This window comes from Schistocerca americana, chromosome X (assembly GCF_021461395.2).
Source record: "Schistocerca americana isolate TAMUIC-IGC-003095 chromosome X, iqSchAmer2.1, whole genome shotgun sequence".
NCBI classification, from domain to species: Eukaryota; Metazoa; Arthropoda; class Insecta; order Orthoptera; family Acrididae; genus Schistocerca; species Schistocerca americana.
The window spans coordinates 695,846,879-695,862,145 of record NC_060130.1 but is presented as its reverse complement, the minus strand read 5'-3'; the positions used below and the strand labels follow the sequence as shown (position 1 = coordinate 695,862,145).

Here is a 15,267-nt window from a genome sequence, read left to right as displayed (position 1 = left end):
GTCACTATGCGTGCTTTATACTGCCTACATCCATACTGGTTACCTTTCAAACTAGTAGTGCTACCTAATTACGCTTCAGTGTCCCCGTGTTTGTACTGAAACGATTTCTGGCGTTATGACCTCGCTACGAGCACTGGCGGCTGTTACTCACTCTTGTACATCGAGTCTAAGAATATGGAACTGGGACCGATGACCTAGCAGTTTGGTCCCTTCCCTCCTTTTTAAATCAACCAACCAATATGGAACTCAAGGAAGAAGATTAGTTTAAATGTCAATATAACAGTGGCTACTTTGCTACCTGCAGAAGATGTAGCACTTAGGTTCTGTTGAGCATGTAGGGCTGCCCTCTGCATACTTCGGCCACCACATTTACGTGCATGTTTCGCAGTCCAGGTACGGTCCCTGCCTCACATAGGGGGTAATCTGTAAACAGAGGAGGCCAACGTACTATGTACAGTCAAGCCGCCAGCAGTGGGCATAGCGTCCGGAGACGTCCGTCCTGCCACTACGTGGCGTTCAAGTTGAAGCACACAGAACTGCAAGTCGCGGGCACTAGTTTAAGCCCGCACGGTCACATGCTCACGTGATGCCACGCATGTATCCTTCCGCAGACGTGTACTCAACTTCAGTTTACATTATTTTTTCCTACACTTTAACCCTGCGAGTGTCTACGTGTGCTGTTTACGTTTCATACTGCTTTAAAAAGTATGTTTGACTTTTTTCCCATTAGCGTGACATCCTTTTGGGAATTCAGTGGCACTACTGATCCGACTCGAAGACATAGAGAGGGAATAACTTAATTCTTGTATTTCCGAAATGTGAGATAAAGAGGGAGTTTCCACGCTTTGTGCAGATCCAGCGGCAGCGGGGCTGTTGCGGTGGCTGCGCGTGGAGGCGGCGGAGGGGGCGAGCGGCGCGTTCGCGCTGGAGCCGGCGTTCTGGCCACTGCGCGCGCACTACAACGCCGCGCTGCCCTACCACGCCGCCACCGTCCGGGTGTCCGCCGAGCCTCTGCACTGCGCCGCCACCGCCAGGATACACCACCGCGCGGGTCCTCTCCAGTCAGTACACACAGAAAGTGTGAAGCGACACTCTGCTCGTCATTACATCCAATTACACCGATGAGCCAACACATTACAACCACCTGCTTAATAGCCTGTCGGGTAATTTTTGGAACGCAGTAGGGCATGGAATCTTCGTGACATGCATTGTAGAAGTCGTCGACAACTTTCTGGAGCAATGTAGCACGAGGTGTCAATGCACAGGTCACGCAGTCGCCGTAATTAAGGACCGGTGGTATGTGGGCACGGACGTGGAGTCCGATGCCGTGTAACTTGTGTGCCGTCGGGTACGGATCAGATGTGTTTGGTAACTAAGACATCAACGTGAATTCACTGTCATGCTTCTCAAACCACTGCAGCAGGGTTTTGGACTTGTGATGCTACAATTTTGGTGCTTATCCTGCTGGAATATGCCGTCGCCTTCTGTGAATACAAGTATGATGGGATGCAGAAGATCCATACCAACGTTCACGTAGTCCGCAGTCGTCAAGGTGCCTTAGAATGCTACCACACGTCTCACGGAAGGCCAGTTGCATGTCGCCTATGGCGTTAGTAAGCCCCCACCGGCCTGCGTCCATAACGTGATGCACGATTCGAGTACCCGTCCGTCTGAATGGCGGCGTATCCGGGGACGATCACCGACACGGTTTAACTCTTTGAAGGGTGGGCATCATTGCTACCTTAACACATATGTATATGCTTTGAAAGGACGGTGTCACTGTGGTTAACCACACGTTTTTCTCAGTTTACCGCTCAGAGGTGGCAGTTCTCTCAACTAACCAACTAATTGTTGACTAGAGTATCACTAGATGACACGAGAGTCACAGTGCAGCATTTTTGCAGCGAATTTACGACACTAGCTAATACTTCATGCATTTTTGGTGTAGTTCGTGGAAGTGTTGTGCATTTCTCTTTATAGTTCTTCTTTATACGGCTTTTTTTGGTAGTATTGGTTTATGTTTATGTACTGACCTTCCATAAATCTACAGATAACATTACCTGTTATTCGAATAGAATTTTTAATACTTCATAGGCGGATTTCTGAGTGGTTCATGGCACTAATCACCACCCATCTTCTCCATGCAGTGTGTCTCACCAAAAAAGATTAACAGGAGTAGTATGTTACTGAATATTATTTGATAAATTCCTTCTAGTGACAACAATGTTGACAGTGATGAAAGTGATGCCAGTTACCCGACATTCACTTTAGTCGGGAGGTGTAATAATGTCTTGATTAGAAAAATAATTTCAGAGGCTGCTGCTTCATCCTCCGTATACAAAAATAATTTATCATCTCAGATCCAGGCACACAAGCCATACGTAAACGAAAGTATTCACCACAAAAGCAGTAAACATTAGCCTATTCACTCATAATATACACTGAAGCGCCGAAGAAACAGGTATAGGCATGCATATTCAAAGATGGAGATATGTAAACAGGCAGAATACGACGCTGCTGTCCACAACACCTATTTAAAATGACAAGTGTCTGGCGCAGTTGTTAGGTCGGTTACTACTGCTACAGTGGCAGATTATCAAGATTTAAGTGACTATGAACGTGGTGTTACAGCCGGTGCGCGAGCGGTGGGGCACACCATCGAGTTAGCGATGAAGTGAGGTTTTCTCGTATGACCATTTCACGACTGCACCGTGAATACCAGTAATCCGGTAAAACATCAAATCTCCGATATCGCTGCGACCGGAAAAAGATCCTGAAAGAAGGGGACCAACGACGACTCAAAAGAATCGTTCAACGTGAGAGAAGTGCAACAGTTCCGCAAATTGCTGCAGATTCAATGTTGGGTCATCACCAAGTGTCAGCGTGCGAACCATTCAACGAAATATCATCGATATAGGCTTACGGAGCCTAAGGCCCACTCGTGTACCCTTGATGACTGCACAAGACAAAGGTTTACACCTCATCTCTAACCGTCAACACCGACATTGGACTGTTAATGACTGGAAACATGTTGCCTGGTCGGACGACTCTCGTTTCAAATTGTATCGAGCGCATGGACGTGTACGGGTATGGAGACAACCTCACGAATCCATGGACCCTGCATGCCAGTAGAGGACTGTTCAAGCTGGTGGAGGCTCTGTAATAGTGTGAGGCGTGTGCAGTTGGGGTTATACGGGACCCCGTATACGTCTAGATACGACTCTGACAGGTAACGCTTACGTAAGCATCCTGTCTGATCACCTGCTTCCAATCATGTCCATTGTGCATTCCGACGGACTTGGGCAATTTCAGCAGGACAGTGCGACACCCCACACGTTCAGAATTGCTGCAGAGCAGCTCCAGGAACACACTTCTGAGTTTAAACACTTCCGCTGGCCACCGAACTCCCCAGACACAAATATTATTGAGCATATCTGTGTTGCCTTGCAACTTGCTGTTCAGAAGAGATCTTCGCCCCCTATTACTCTCACGGATTTATGGACATCCCTACAGGATTCATGGTGTCAATTCCCTCCAGCACTACTTAAGGCATTAGTCGAGTCCATTCCACGTCGTTTTGTGGTACTTCTGCGTGCTCGCGGAGGCGCTACACTATATTAGGCAGGTGTACCAGTTTGTTTGACTCCTCAGTGTAGAAGATGTGCAGTTTGCAGTTCGAGGGAAACCCTGATAGAGATTTATGGATGTGTTCACTGTGCGAAGTACCCTTCCGCTTGACAGCAGCCAAGACTGTTTCAAGAGATGCGAAACTTAAAAGAAAGTTATACCAAAGTCGAACCACCAAATAACTTACCTGTGTACTGTAATAGGGTGACGGTTAGGAAACATACCACAAAAATAAAACTGAAGTGTTATAAGTGGGTCAAATTCGAAATATGTAAATTATTGTTCATACCCCTCTAGGGTAAATTTTTATCAAGTTTACCTGCCCCTCAAAGAATTAAAAGGAGACATTATCCACCCAACCAAGTTTCCACTGATCCACGGCCCACTCTCGGTGAACCCACGCCCGCTGTAATCATTAGGAGAACATTCAAACACGTAGGAATCGTCTGCTGCGGAGCCCCATGTTTAACATTATCCACTCGCGCCTGCATGTCTATTGCAGTTTGCCGTCAAATCTGCCACAGAACCGACCAGTCCCCGACCTCTACGCCCAGTGACGAGGCGTCGACGTCAACATCTTGTCGTCCACTCATGCTTTCACTGTCCTTCAGCCACTGTTCGTAGCTGTTCACGACAGTAGCAGGCCAGTAGTTGACCAGCTTCACCGTTTCCGGTGCTCTCGTTCTCCGGCACCAGACCACAACAATCTTCCCTATGTCAGATTTGCTCGTGTCAATTAATTTCCCAATTTGTGACCCGCATTAGCGCTAGAATGGGTCCTCATTCGTCTCTGCTCTGCTTACATACTTTCCTTACCGCGCCAAGTGCCTGCAACGCCACAACGTGGCTTTCAGTCTCACGGCGGGCAGGGGTCATGTCTTGGCTCATCGGAGTATTTCGTTATGGGTATCAATGGATGCTATCTTCAGTCTCTTAGGCTCACTCGAAGAGATTGTTAGTAACTTCAGTACGCTATGTATTTTGTTCGCAGGCAGACGTCTCGTGGGTCACATTTCATACAGCTGAACATTCCCCACATGAGGGTAACTCAGTAACCTGAACAGTACCGTATTGGTAACAAGGATACATCATCTCATTTTTTTTTTCTTAAATATTTTCTATACACGTTGTTGAAAATTTCAGCTTATTAAATAACGGTATCGTGGAACCACCTAAAGCTGTTGTAACAATATTTACTCATAAACAAGTAGTTTTACTCAATCGCCCGTATTTAAGTCATGGATTAATGCTACATTAAGTTCAAACCATCAACCAGATTAAAGAACGTTCTTTTCCGTCGAATACATGTTTGGCTCTTACTCAAAGCATCTGACACATACACATCCCCCGATTAAACTACGTATTTTTCATCCTCCACTGAGTGCAAAAATTAACCATACTACATAGCAACATTTGTATCATAAAAGTAGAGTGTCAAATAATAGAGAGTAATACTACAGCAAATTAAGGACAAGTATACAATTAATAACAACTAGTGGGTCGTTATAATTAAAACGCAGCTACCCACAGCCGCCCACTGTGGGATGTAATTATCGTATGACAGCGAAATGTGCTAGATATTCTAATGCATTAACGAGGAACTGATTTACACTGGAAAAATATTAGCTCCAGTTTTTGCCAACAGTGCAAATCTTACCCTGTGACTGCAAGAAAGATGTAAAATTGTTTCCATATGTAATGGTCAGGAACGGGACGCGGGCAGAAACAGTCAGAAAAGTGAGAAAGACCTAACATTGATTTCATTATTAACCGTCGCTTACACAATTAAATGTATTGACGTGAGAACGAAAACCATCAAGTGTATTAGGGAAATACGACAGTGGAAACTTGTGCCGGATCAGAAACGTTTCGTTTTTGCAGTGTACACAAAGTTACTAGTCTCCTGGGCGGACGTGGGTGTTAATGACAAGATAGTCAGGGTGTTTACCTCATCTGAGCGGTGCATATGTCGCTCCTAAAGTGTCATTACAATAACATTTGAACAAAGGGGATGTCTTCAACAACGGAAAGCGGTTGATCACTTGTTTAAATAGTAGGAATTTCCAAATAGATGGTACCGAAATGATAACTTGCATAGCCGTATCTGAAACATTGACCAGTACTTTGTCGACGATGTTTGCAAGTAATCGAAATAGGCACAGTGTCATTACGAATTTGGTGGTTTTCGCATGACCCAATAGCTAAAAAATCAGTAAAACATCTGTGCATGTATCTGCAAGATGTCAGCTTACGTTGGCTGTCGCGGCGTGCGGATGGAGTACCTGGGATCTTTAATTATAAATCTTAATTTTCCCCTGTATATCTGGCATAAGTAAATCATTATCCATCAAAACAATGGTAAAGGAATTCGTATGGCTACCAAATTAGACGAAGATCTCAATAAACTCATGTATTACAGCTACGTAATTCAGTTCATAAGAAACTGTTTAATAATGATTGACAGTAATAAGCTAAAGCCGTGAAAAACCTCGAAAATTCATCTGGAGTGTGACTCAAGTTAACTCAAATCTGGATGAAATATTTGCGTTTGCGGAAGTTTAGTGCAAAAAAAAAAAAAAAAAAAAAAAATGGTTCAAATGGCTCTGAGCACTATGGTACTTAACATCGGAGGTCATCAGTCCCCTAGAACTTAGAACTACTTAAACCTAACTAACCTAAGGACATCACACACATCCATGCCCGAGGCAGGATTCGAACCTGCGACCGTAGCGGTCGCACGGTTCCAGACTGAAGCGCCTAGTCCAAAATGGTCCAAATGGCTCTGAGCACTATGGGACTTAACATCTATGGTCATCAGCCCCCTAGAACTTAGAACTACTTAAACCTAACTAACCTAAGGACAGCACACAACACCCAGCCATCACGAGGCAGAGAAAATCCCTGACTCCGCCGGGAATCGAACCCGGGAACTCGGGCGTGGGAAACAAGAACGCTACCGCACGACCACGAGATGCGGACGAAGCGCCTAGAACCGCTCGACCACACCGGCCGGCATTTTAGTGCACATAGATAGAAAATACTATAGAACGATATGCATGTGCAGCTATTGCTGGAATTCAAAGCGTGTTGAACCTCTAACTGCAAACAAGTCTTCAGAAGGACGATTAAAATTTCTGAACGTCGTTACTAACGATTCGTCTTTCCCTACACTTCCTATGCTGTTTTGGCTGGATCTCTCAATATATACAATCTGCAAGTGGCAGATGGCGTGGCTAAGAACTCAGTTATTGTCTCTGTAGCGAAAACCACTCTCTCCCTGCGTCGAAGTTCAGCTCAACCGGATGAGAGCCCACATCTCACACGCGCCTGGACAAGTCGTCTAGAACTGAAGTCTTCCCGTCGAGAAGCCGCCAAGAGAAGTAACTATCTGCAGAATGATTCCGACAAGGAAAACTCTGTGCTCTGCGGTTATCGACGTCTCAAAATTTGTGATTGGCTGAATAGCAATGCTTGTTGTGACGACCAGTAAGAAGTTATCTTATAAGGCGCTGGTCTCCCTCCGTTACCCGTATTTCAGGTGTTTACCCAGTTAAAAAAACTCGCTAGTCTTGACACTCCAAAATGTGTCTGGCTTTCTCCCTCTCTCTGTCTGTTGTCGTGCACTGGCCAATATAGATGGAGGACTGTAACACTGTCGCACTTCTCACGCCCACTTCTAAATTATTTACGTGAACCAATGGTAGCCATTTACACATTTTCTTCCTAACTATTTGGTTCTGGCAGCACCTGGGCGAGATGTCAACATCTCACTGTCTTCTAAGATGCATTAAACTTTTTGTTGCCGTTTAACTTTCTAAGATGTTGTCTAAAGGAGTCTGGGTTTTTGGGTGACTTTTGACTGACCGCAGTTTCTCTCCAGAATGATAATTCAACCAGCACTTACACATTAAGAAGGAAGCATCGTGTGACAACACAGCTGAGAGAAACAGTATATTTTGTCCTCCACACCCTGAAGATATAATCTGCGCTGTTTGACTTCGTGCACTCGGCACCAGGGCGGCTTCCTTTCAGATCACAGCCAGATCCTACATTATACCTGACTGGCGTTTCCTGTCGCTTGGGAACAAGTGGCGATTCTACGAATGGCGATGAAGAACTTATTCCTTGCAGTTTATGGCCCTACTGCACATTACTCGTTCTCCATCGAGTCCAACTTTCTTTCGCAGTGGCTTCTCATTTAGCCGTGCTTGCAATTTAAAACAGGAAATTACACCCTAAGTAGTTAAGTACTGGCAGTCACACGTAATTATTCACATATCAGTACCTAGCGGAGATTAATTTGTTCCAATTTCATTTGAGTCTTGCTTACGGATTTTACATACGTCACAGGGCAGTTTAGTAAAAATGGTTGAGTAACTAAGGGCCTATTAATACTTGTTAGAACACCCGTGTAGCTACAACACGCTATGTCTTAGAGCAAATCTCCATCACTATCTCTTGCCAAATGTTATGATACTAATTCTGTTCTTTAAAATATCAAATGCAGGTATGTTCACCGAAAGTAAAGATATAAATATTCCGCAAATTAGCTTCAATGCATTCATCATTCAAAAAGAAATAAGCTGTGGGCTGCAAAATAAAAACCGCAAATCGGATGGTAATTACATTGCCTACGGAAGAGGGTGCGATCTCTAAAAGAGCGTCGAGGCTACAAACTCGCTGTTGGAGGGACATGGGTGCATACCCACTTGACGAAAGGATGAGCATGTGCAGGCGTCGACCGTCCACTGCACTCAGTAATGCTGAAAATACAGAAATGGATGCTTCAAAATAGATCAAAGGGGTGTAGCGGGCTTCCTTCCAGTGGAAAGAATTCGAGGAACAGAAGATACAAGTGTACGGAGATCACAGCATGTCCGATGCAATTGCGACGGTCTATCCGTTCTTTGGGACAGTAGCTGCCAGTGGAACGTGCCTGTCTTCAATAAAGAGGGCATACATATGCTTGACGTTGGTATCGGTTATGCGACGTCACATTCCAGATCCTGCGTCATCGGCCAACGGAATCTGTCCTTCCTTGAATTGCTTGTGCTACGCCTGTACCCTTATGACGTACATGCAGTACTCTTCGTACACATGTACCATTCTTTGCAGAACTTTCGTTCCCGTACTTCTTCCGTTGCACGAAAAAGCAGTATACACCTTCGTTCTTCTTTTGAAGAGTCCATTTCTCTGTTTTCAGCACGACTGAATGTGGTGGGCCGTCGGCGCGTGCAAATGCTCGCCCTGTCGTCTCTAGGGTGTACAACTACGTCCCTCTAGCGGGGAGTTTGGGGCCTCAGCGCTTTTATAGGGACCATACCTTCTTCTGGAAGCAATGGCACTATGATCCCTTCAGCGGTTATTATGTTACAGCCCCCGGCTCAGTTTTTTTAATGACCCTAATATGCCGGATGTTGTAGTACACAGCCAAATACTAGACACGTATTGTCAACAATTTTCATACTGCCAAGAAAAGATTTCAGACAATCTCGACATGGGAAGTCTGCTGCAACAGTGTTACTTTACCAAGTAACTTTCGCACATACCACAGTCCAAAAATACAGTATAGATACAGTATTTTTATGGACTTGCTCACGTCTCTATGAAGAATTGCATTTCATAGGTGTTCTAGAGGCTCTACAACATGAGTAATTACACAGATATATACAAAGATAAATGTATTTATGATTAACGAGGCTAATCTAAAGCTGCGGAATTTCGGTAAATATTCTGGGGTAACTCATCATTGAGTAAAAGAGTGTTCATTGCACAAAACCGTGTTATCAGAATAATTGTTGGAGCTCATCCAAGATCATCCTGCAGACACTTATTTAAGTAGCTAGGGATCTTCACTGTTGCCTCACAATATATATATTCACTTATGAAATTTGTTATTAACAATCCGAACGAATTCAGAAGTAATAACAGTGTACATGGCTGCAACACTAGGAGAAAGGATGATCTTCACTACTCAAGGTTAAATCTAACTTTGGCTCAGAAGGAGGTAAATTATGCTGCCACAAAAGTCTTTGGTCACTTACCTAGTAGCATAAAAAATCTGACATACAGCCACATAGCATTTAAAACGAAATTAAAAGAATTTCTTAATGGCAACTCCTTCTACTCATTAGATGACTTTTTTGGATATAGTAAGTGGGTAATTTCCCAAACCCCCACCAAAGAAAAAAAAATTAATAAAAATAAAAAATAAAACAAATATTAAGTGTCCTGTAATATTTTGTGTAATGTAATATCTTGTATAGACACCTTTTATTAACCTGACCCTTTCCACATCATTACGAAGTGTCGTATTCATGATCTATGGCACAAGTACTAATCTAATCTAATTTTGGTAAGCTCTTGGATTTCTATTGACGTAAAATATTAAATCTGTACCAGCACTAGTAATTTATATCGCAAATGCGTACTAGTGTCATGGCACTTCATTCGACGGTAATAGGCCCGCACCCCACATGTGATGTGGAAGTACAGGTACCTTCAAAATATGGCCGATAGTGAGAAGTAACGCGGTGGAGGCTAGTTCTCGATAACCAGACGGAGCGATAGTGCCCCTGGTTAAAGCTGCAACCTATCCGCTATTTTTTATGGAGTAAGGACATGTATCACTGTTGAATACTGCCAATACGCCCGTCGAATGCGAACAGTAAACTCTGCTAGTGGAGTACATGTACCGGTATGGTTGTTGCTAAGATTAAAGGGGAGGCAACTTTCAGAGGTTGCAGTGTGGGGCAAAACAGGAAAAAAACTCCGTCAAACATGGGCTCTCAAATGCATACATTAAGAGCAATGGACACTTGTTCAGCAGAAGAGGTGTGTTTCACGGTATCGAAGATGAATACATGCGCGCAGCTCATAAGGTATGCATTTCAGAGCACATGTTTACTAGGGACTTTTTTCTTGTTTTGGCCCATACTACCACCTCTTCATCTCTAAAAGTTGTTTACCCTACAATCTAAGCAACAACAGTACCGGTAAATGTATTCCATGTATTCCACCGTCAGAGGTATCAGAACGACTTTCGCTTACAACTTTCGGCTCTGTCGTTTCCGAATCAGGGTCCCTTATCTAAACCTGATAAATTTACCATTCTCCATCATCCCTGAAAGTCTGTAGCATCACGGAATCATCCTGTATACCGCAACGGATGTCAGCAAATCTCCTGTCCTCCACGTTTATTACTAGAAACACAAAAGCAGACACAACACTATATTTATCTAGCATTCATCACAGTAATCAATACGAAATCCCCATACTTAAAATCTATTGCCTGATATACTGGAAGGGACCAACCAACCACTTGCACTAGGAGCCTTCTAACAACAAAGAGAGTCCCTTGCTGCTACCTCAGGACCACACTGATTAAGAAATGCTTTTCATCATTAAATGTCAATGTTAAAAATTCATTATCGCTGTCACGCTTCAGGAAATGTGGTTTACAGTAACTGCTTGGTGTACTACACATGTTGCCAATTGTAAGAACGTAGGACAGTGTCCCTGGAAATCTGTAGTTCTGCACATATATTTTCACTGAGAAGTATATGCGAAGATAAACAAAGATTCCGCGTAATTGAGACAGCAGAATCCGTAATTTAACCTGTTAAAGGAAATACCATTGGACAATAAATTATTTTGTGTTAGTAAATTTGAAACCGTGTGTCACGAACGGATTACTCGTGGGTTTGGTCGGTCATGGCGGAAGCACAAATGTCACACGTTAATTAACAAAATATATCAACTTCATGAATTAATTGCACACTAATTAATTTAATTAATTAAAACTGCGTTAATGACTGGAAGAGTTTCGTATTATACAAACATGGAATACCAATAAGCCTGTTTGCCTACTGATGAGTCTTTCCAAAAGGCTGAAAGGCAAAACAACACATAAAATTACGAATACAGAGTTATTTTACTGAAGTGTATTAACGCCAGTGGTCCAGCGTCATATGTATGTCAATATGGAATTAGCAGAATTAACATTCTACGACAATGAAAAGCAATTAAAATCGCTATATAATCTCAAGGCAATCGCATTTTCCTTTAGAGTGTACTCTGTGTAATCAGCGGAAGCGGCTCTATTTCTGGCTGCTAGTTATCATATATCACCTGAACACAGGGTCTTCCACACGAATGGACGATGAAGTATGAACCTTTTCATATTGAGAAAGGTATTTCCGCGAAACGGTACACCTATGTGGTACTGTTAGTTATCTATTGTAATGTTTGTTTCAAATTCAGATTTCGGTCACAGAGTGGCCATCTTTAGTGCAGTAAATGTAAGTTAAAACATTAGAACCACCTATATGTACACATAATCCCAGCTGGACTATTCATGTCAAAGGTTGAGTTCAGCGCCTCCAGAACGCTGGCATTACTTTCTTAAATACGCATAAGACGGTGTGAATTATGGTTTCATAAATGAGATTCCCCATTAAGAAAAAAGAGGCCCGATACACAGCTGAATTGATTCCTTGGCAAGTAAGGATCAACGTATCTGCTCAACGGCAAATCATTTTTGGAAATGAACATAATATTACTTGTGGTTCAGGAACGAAGAGCAGGACTAATTATAATTATATTCCAGACAAATTACGTTGTAAATAATATTAGAACTGCACAACGGGTTGGAACAAAATTTCAGCTTAAGCGACTGCTGCTGCTGCTTCAGTGACCTCCAAGCTTTGTGTGCGCGGTACAGCTGGCGATGAGGGAAGTGAGGTTTGCCCTTGCGATAGGTCATTTTCATTTCACATGCATTACATATTTCACTTGAAATATAAAACAATCAAAATTCGTGATTTAAAGCTTTCTATAACTGAATAATTACCACAATGTTTGTAGTCCCTTCTGGTAATACTCTGTACAGCCTTGCATTGAACTTTTTATCTGTGTCAAAATTAAGGCACAATTTCGGTATTTGTATACAAAATATTTTAATATTTGAGTCTGGCATCAGTTTAATACCTGTCCTCAATAATTTAACAAGCAAATAATGTCACAGTCTTTGTTTATACAGGCTGGTCCATTGATAGAGACCGGGCCAAATATCTCACGAAATAAGCATCAGACGAAAAAACTACAAAGAACGAAACTCTTCTAGCTTGAAGGGAGAAACCAGATGGCGCTATGGTTGGCCCGCTAGATGGCGCTGCAATAGGTCAAACGAATATCAACTGCGTCTTTTTAAATAGGAACCTCCATTTTTTATTACATATTCGTGCAGTACGTAAAGAAATATGAATGTTTAAATATGAAAAGTAGGACCACTTTTTTCGCTTTGTGATAGACGGCGCTGTAATAGTCACAAACTCATAAGTAGGTTGTATCACGTAAGATTCCGCCAGTGCCGACGGTATTTGCTTCGTGATACATTACCCGTGTTAAAATGGACCGTTTAGCAATTGCGGAAAAGGTCGATATCGTGTTGATGTATGGCTATTGTGATCAAAATGCCCAACGGGCGTGTGCTATGTATGCTGCTCGGTATCCTGAACGACATCATTCATACAAGTGTCCGGACCGTTCGCCGGATAGTTACGTTATTTAAGGAAACAGGGAGTCTTCAGCCACATGTGAAACGTCAACCACGACCTGCAACAAATGATGATGCCCAAGTAGGTGTTTTAGCTGCTGTCGCGGCTAATCCGCACATCAGCAGCAGACAAATTGCGCCAGAATCGGAAATCTCAAAAACGTCGGTGTTGAGAATGCTACACCAACATCGATTGCACTAGTACCATATTTCTATGTATTATGAATTGCATGGCGACGACTTTGAACGTCGTGTACAATTCTGCCACTGGGCACAAGAGAAATTACGGGACGATGACACATTTTTTGCGCGCGTTCTGTATAGCGAAGAAGCGTCATTCACCAACAGCGGTAACGTAAACCGGCATAATATGCACTATTGGGCAATGGAAAATTCACGATGGCTGCGACAAGTGGAACATCAGCGACCTTGGCTGGTTAATGTATGGTGCGGCATTATGGGAGGAATGATAACTGGCCCCCATTTTATCGATAGCAATCTAAATTGTGCAGTGTATGCTGATTTCCTACGTAATATTCTACCGATGTTACTACAAGATGTTTTACTGCATGACAGACTGGCAATGTGCTTCCAACATGATGGATGCCCAGCACATAGCTCGCGTGCGGTTGAAGCGGTATTGAATAGCATATTTCATGACAGGTGGATTGGTCGTCGAAGCACCATACCATGGCCCGCACGTTCACCGGATCTGACGTCTCCGGATTTCTATCTGTGGGGAACGTTGAAGGATATTTGCCATCGTGATCCACCGACAACGCCTGACTATATGCGTCAGCGCATTGCCAATGCATGAGCGAACATTACGGAAGGCTGTTGAGAGGAATGTCGTTACACGTATTGCCAAATACATTGAGGTTGACGGACACCATTCTGAGCATTTATTGCATTAATGTGGTATTTAGAGGTAATCACGCTGTAACAGCATGCGTTCTCAGAAATGATAAGTTCACAAAGGTACATGTAGCACATTGGAATAACCGAAATAAATTGTTCAAACGTACCTACGTTCTGTATTTTAATTTAAAAAACCTACCTGTTACCAACTGTTCGTCTAAAGTTGTGAGCCATATGTTTGTAACTATTACAGCGCCATCTGTCACAAAACGAAAAAAGTGGTCCAACTAAAGCATTCATATTTGTTTACGTACCACACGAATATGTCATAAAAAATGGGGGTTCTTATTAAAAAAAAAAAAAAACGCAGTTGATATCCGTTTGACCTATGGCAGCGCCATCTAGCGGGCCAACCATAGCACCGTCTGGTTTCCCCCTTCAAGCTAGACAAGTTTCGTTCTTTGTAGTTTTTTCGTTTGACGCTTAACTCGTGAGATATTTTGCCCGGTCACGATCAATGGATCACCCTGTATATGATATCCCACTAATCTTGGCCACCCTAAATACCTTCCAATCCAAAAGCAAAATAAAAAATAGTATTAAAGTGATGTTATTTAGCTGGCAGGGGGATACTAAACAGCATTAGTGGTTTTTTGTATCATTGTTCATTACGAAGTCGTGAAGAGTACTAAGTCTGTTTTAAATAACATCTTGTATTTGTCTTCGGTAGTGTACTTCTTCTCCCCAAGACCCGTTCAGAATCGTATCACAATGTACCATTCACGTAAACGTGAAGTTTTAAAAACATAACACAGTGCGGGTACTCGGGGTAACGTAAGTCATACACTGCTAGAGTTGGCAATAAACAAATGAAAACACATGGAAAGTGCACGCTGATTATCCAATCAACAAAAAGAAAAGAAATGATGATGCAGTTTTTAATCAAGGACTGTCCTTTACTGTACACGATCTATCGTTTAAATGGTTCAAAGCCGGCCGAAGTGGCCGTGCGGTTCTAGGCGCTGCAGTCTGGAACCGCGAGACCGCTACGGTCGCAGGTTCGAATCCTGCCTCGGGCATGGATGTGTGTGATGTCCTTAGGTTAGTTAGGTTTAACTAGTTCTAAGTTCTAGGGGACTAATGACCTCAGAAGTTGAGTCCCATAGTGCTCAGAGCCATTTTGAGCCAAATGGTTCAAATGGCTCTAAGCACTATGAGACTTAACT

At 43.0% G+C, this 15,267-nt stretch overlaps 1 protein-coding gene across 1 annotated transcript in view; it reads left to right on the top strand.

Annotated features, from left to right (window-relative positions):
* The window catches only part of LOC124556257, a 231,986-nt gene that overhangs the window by 114,763 nt on the left and 101,956 nt on the right, over positions 1-15,267 (top strand). The window contains exon 4 of the mRNA XM_047130244.1: positions 854-1,061. Coding sequence (XP_046986200.1) covers positions 854-1,061 — 208 coding nt within the window. The remainder of the gene's footprint in view (positions 1-853; positions 1,062-15,267) is intronic.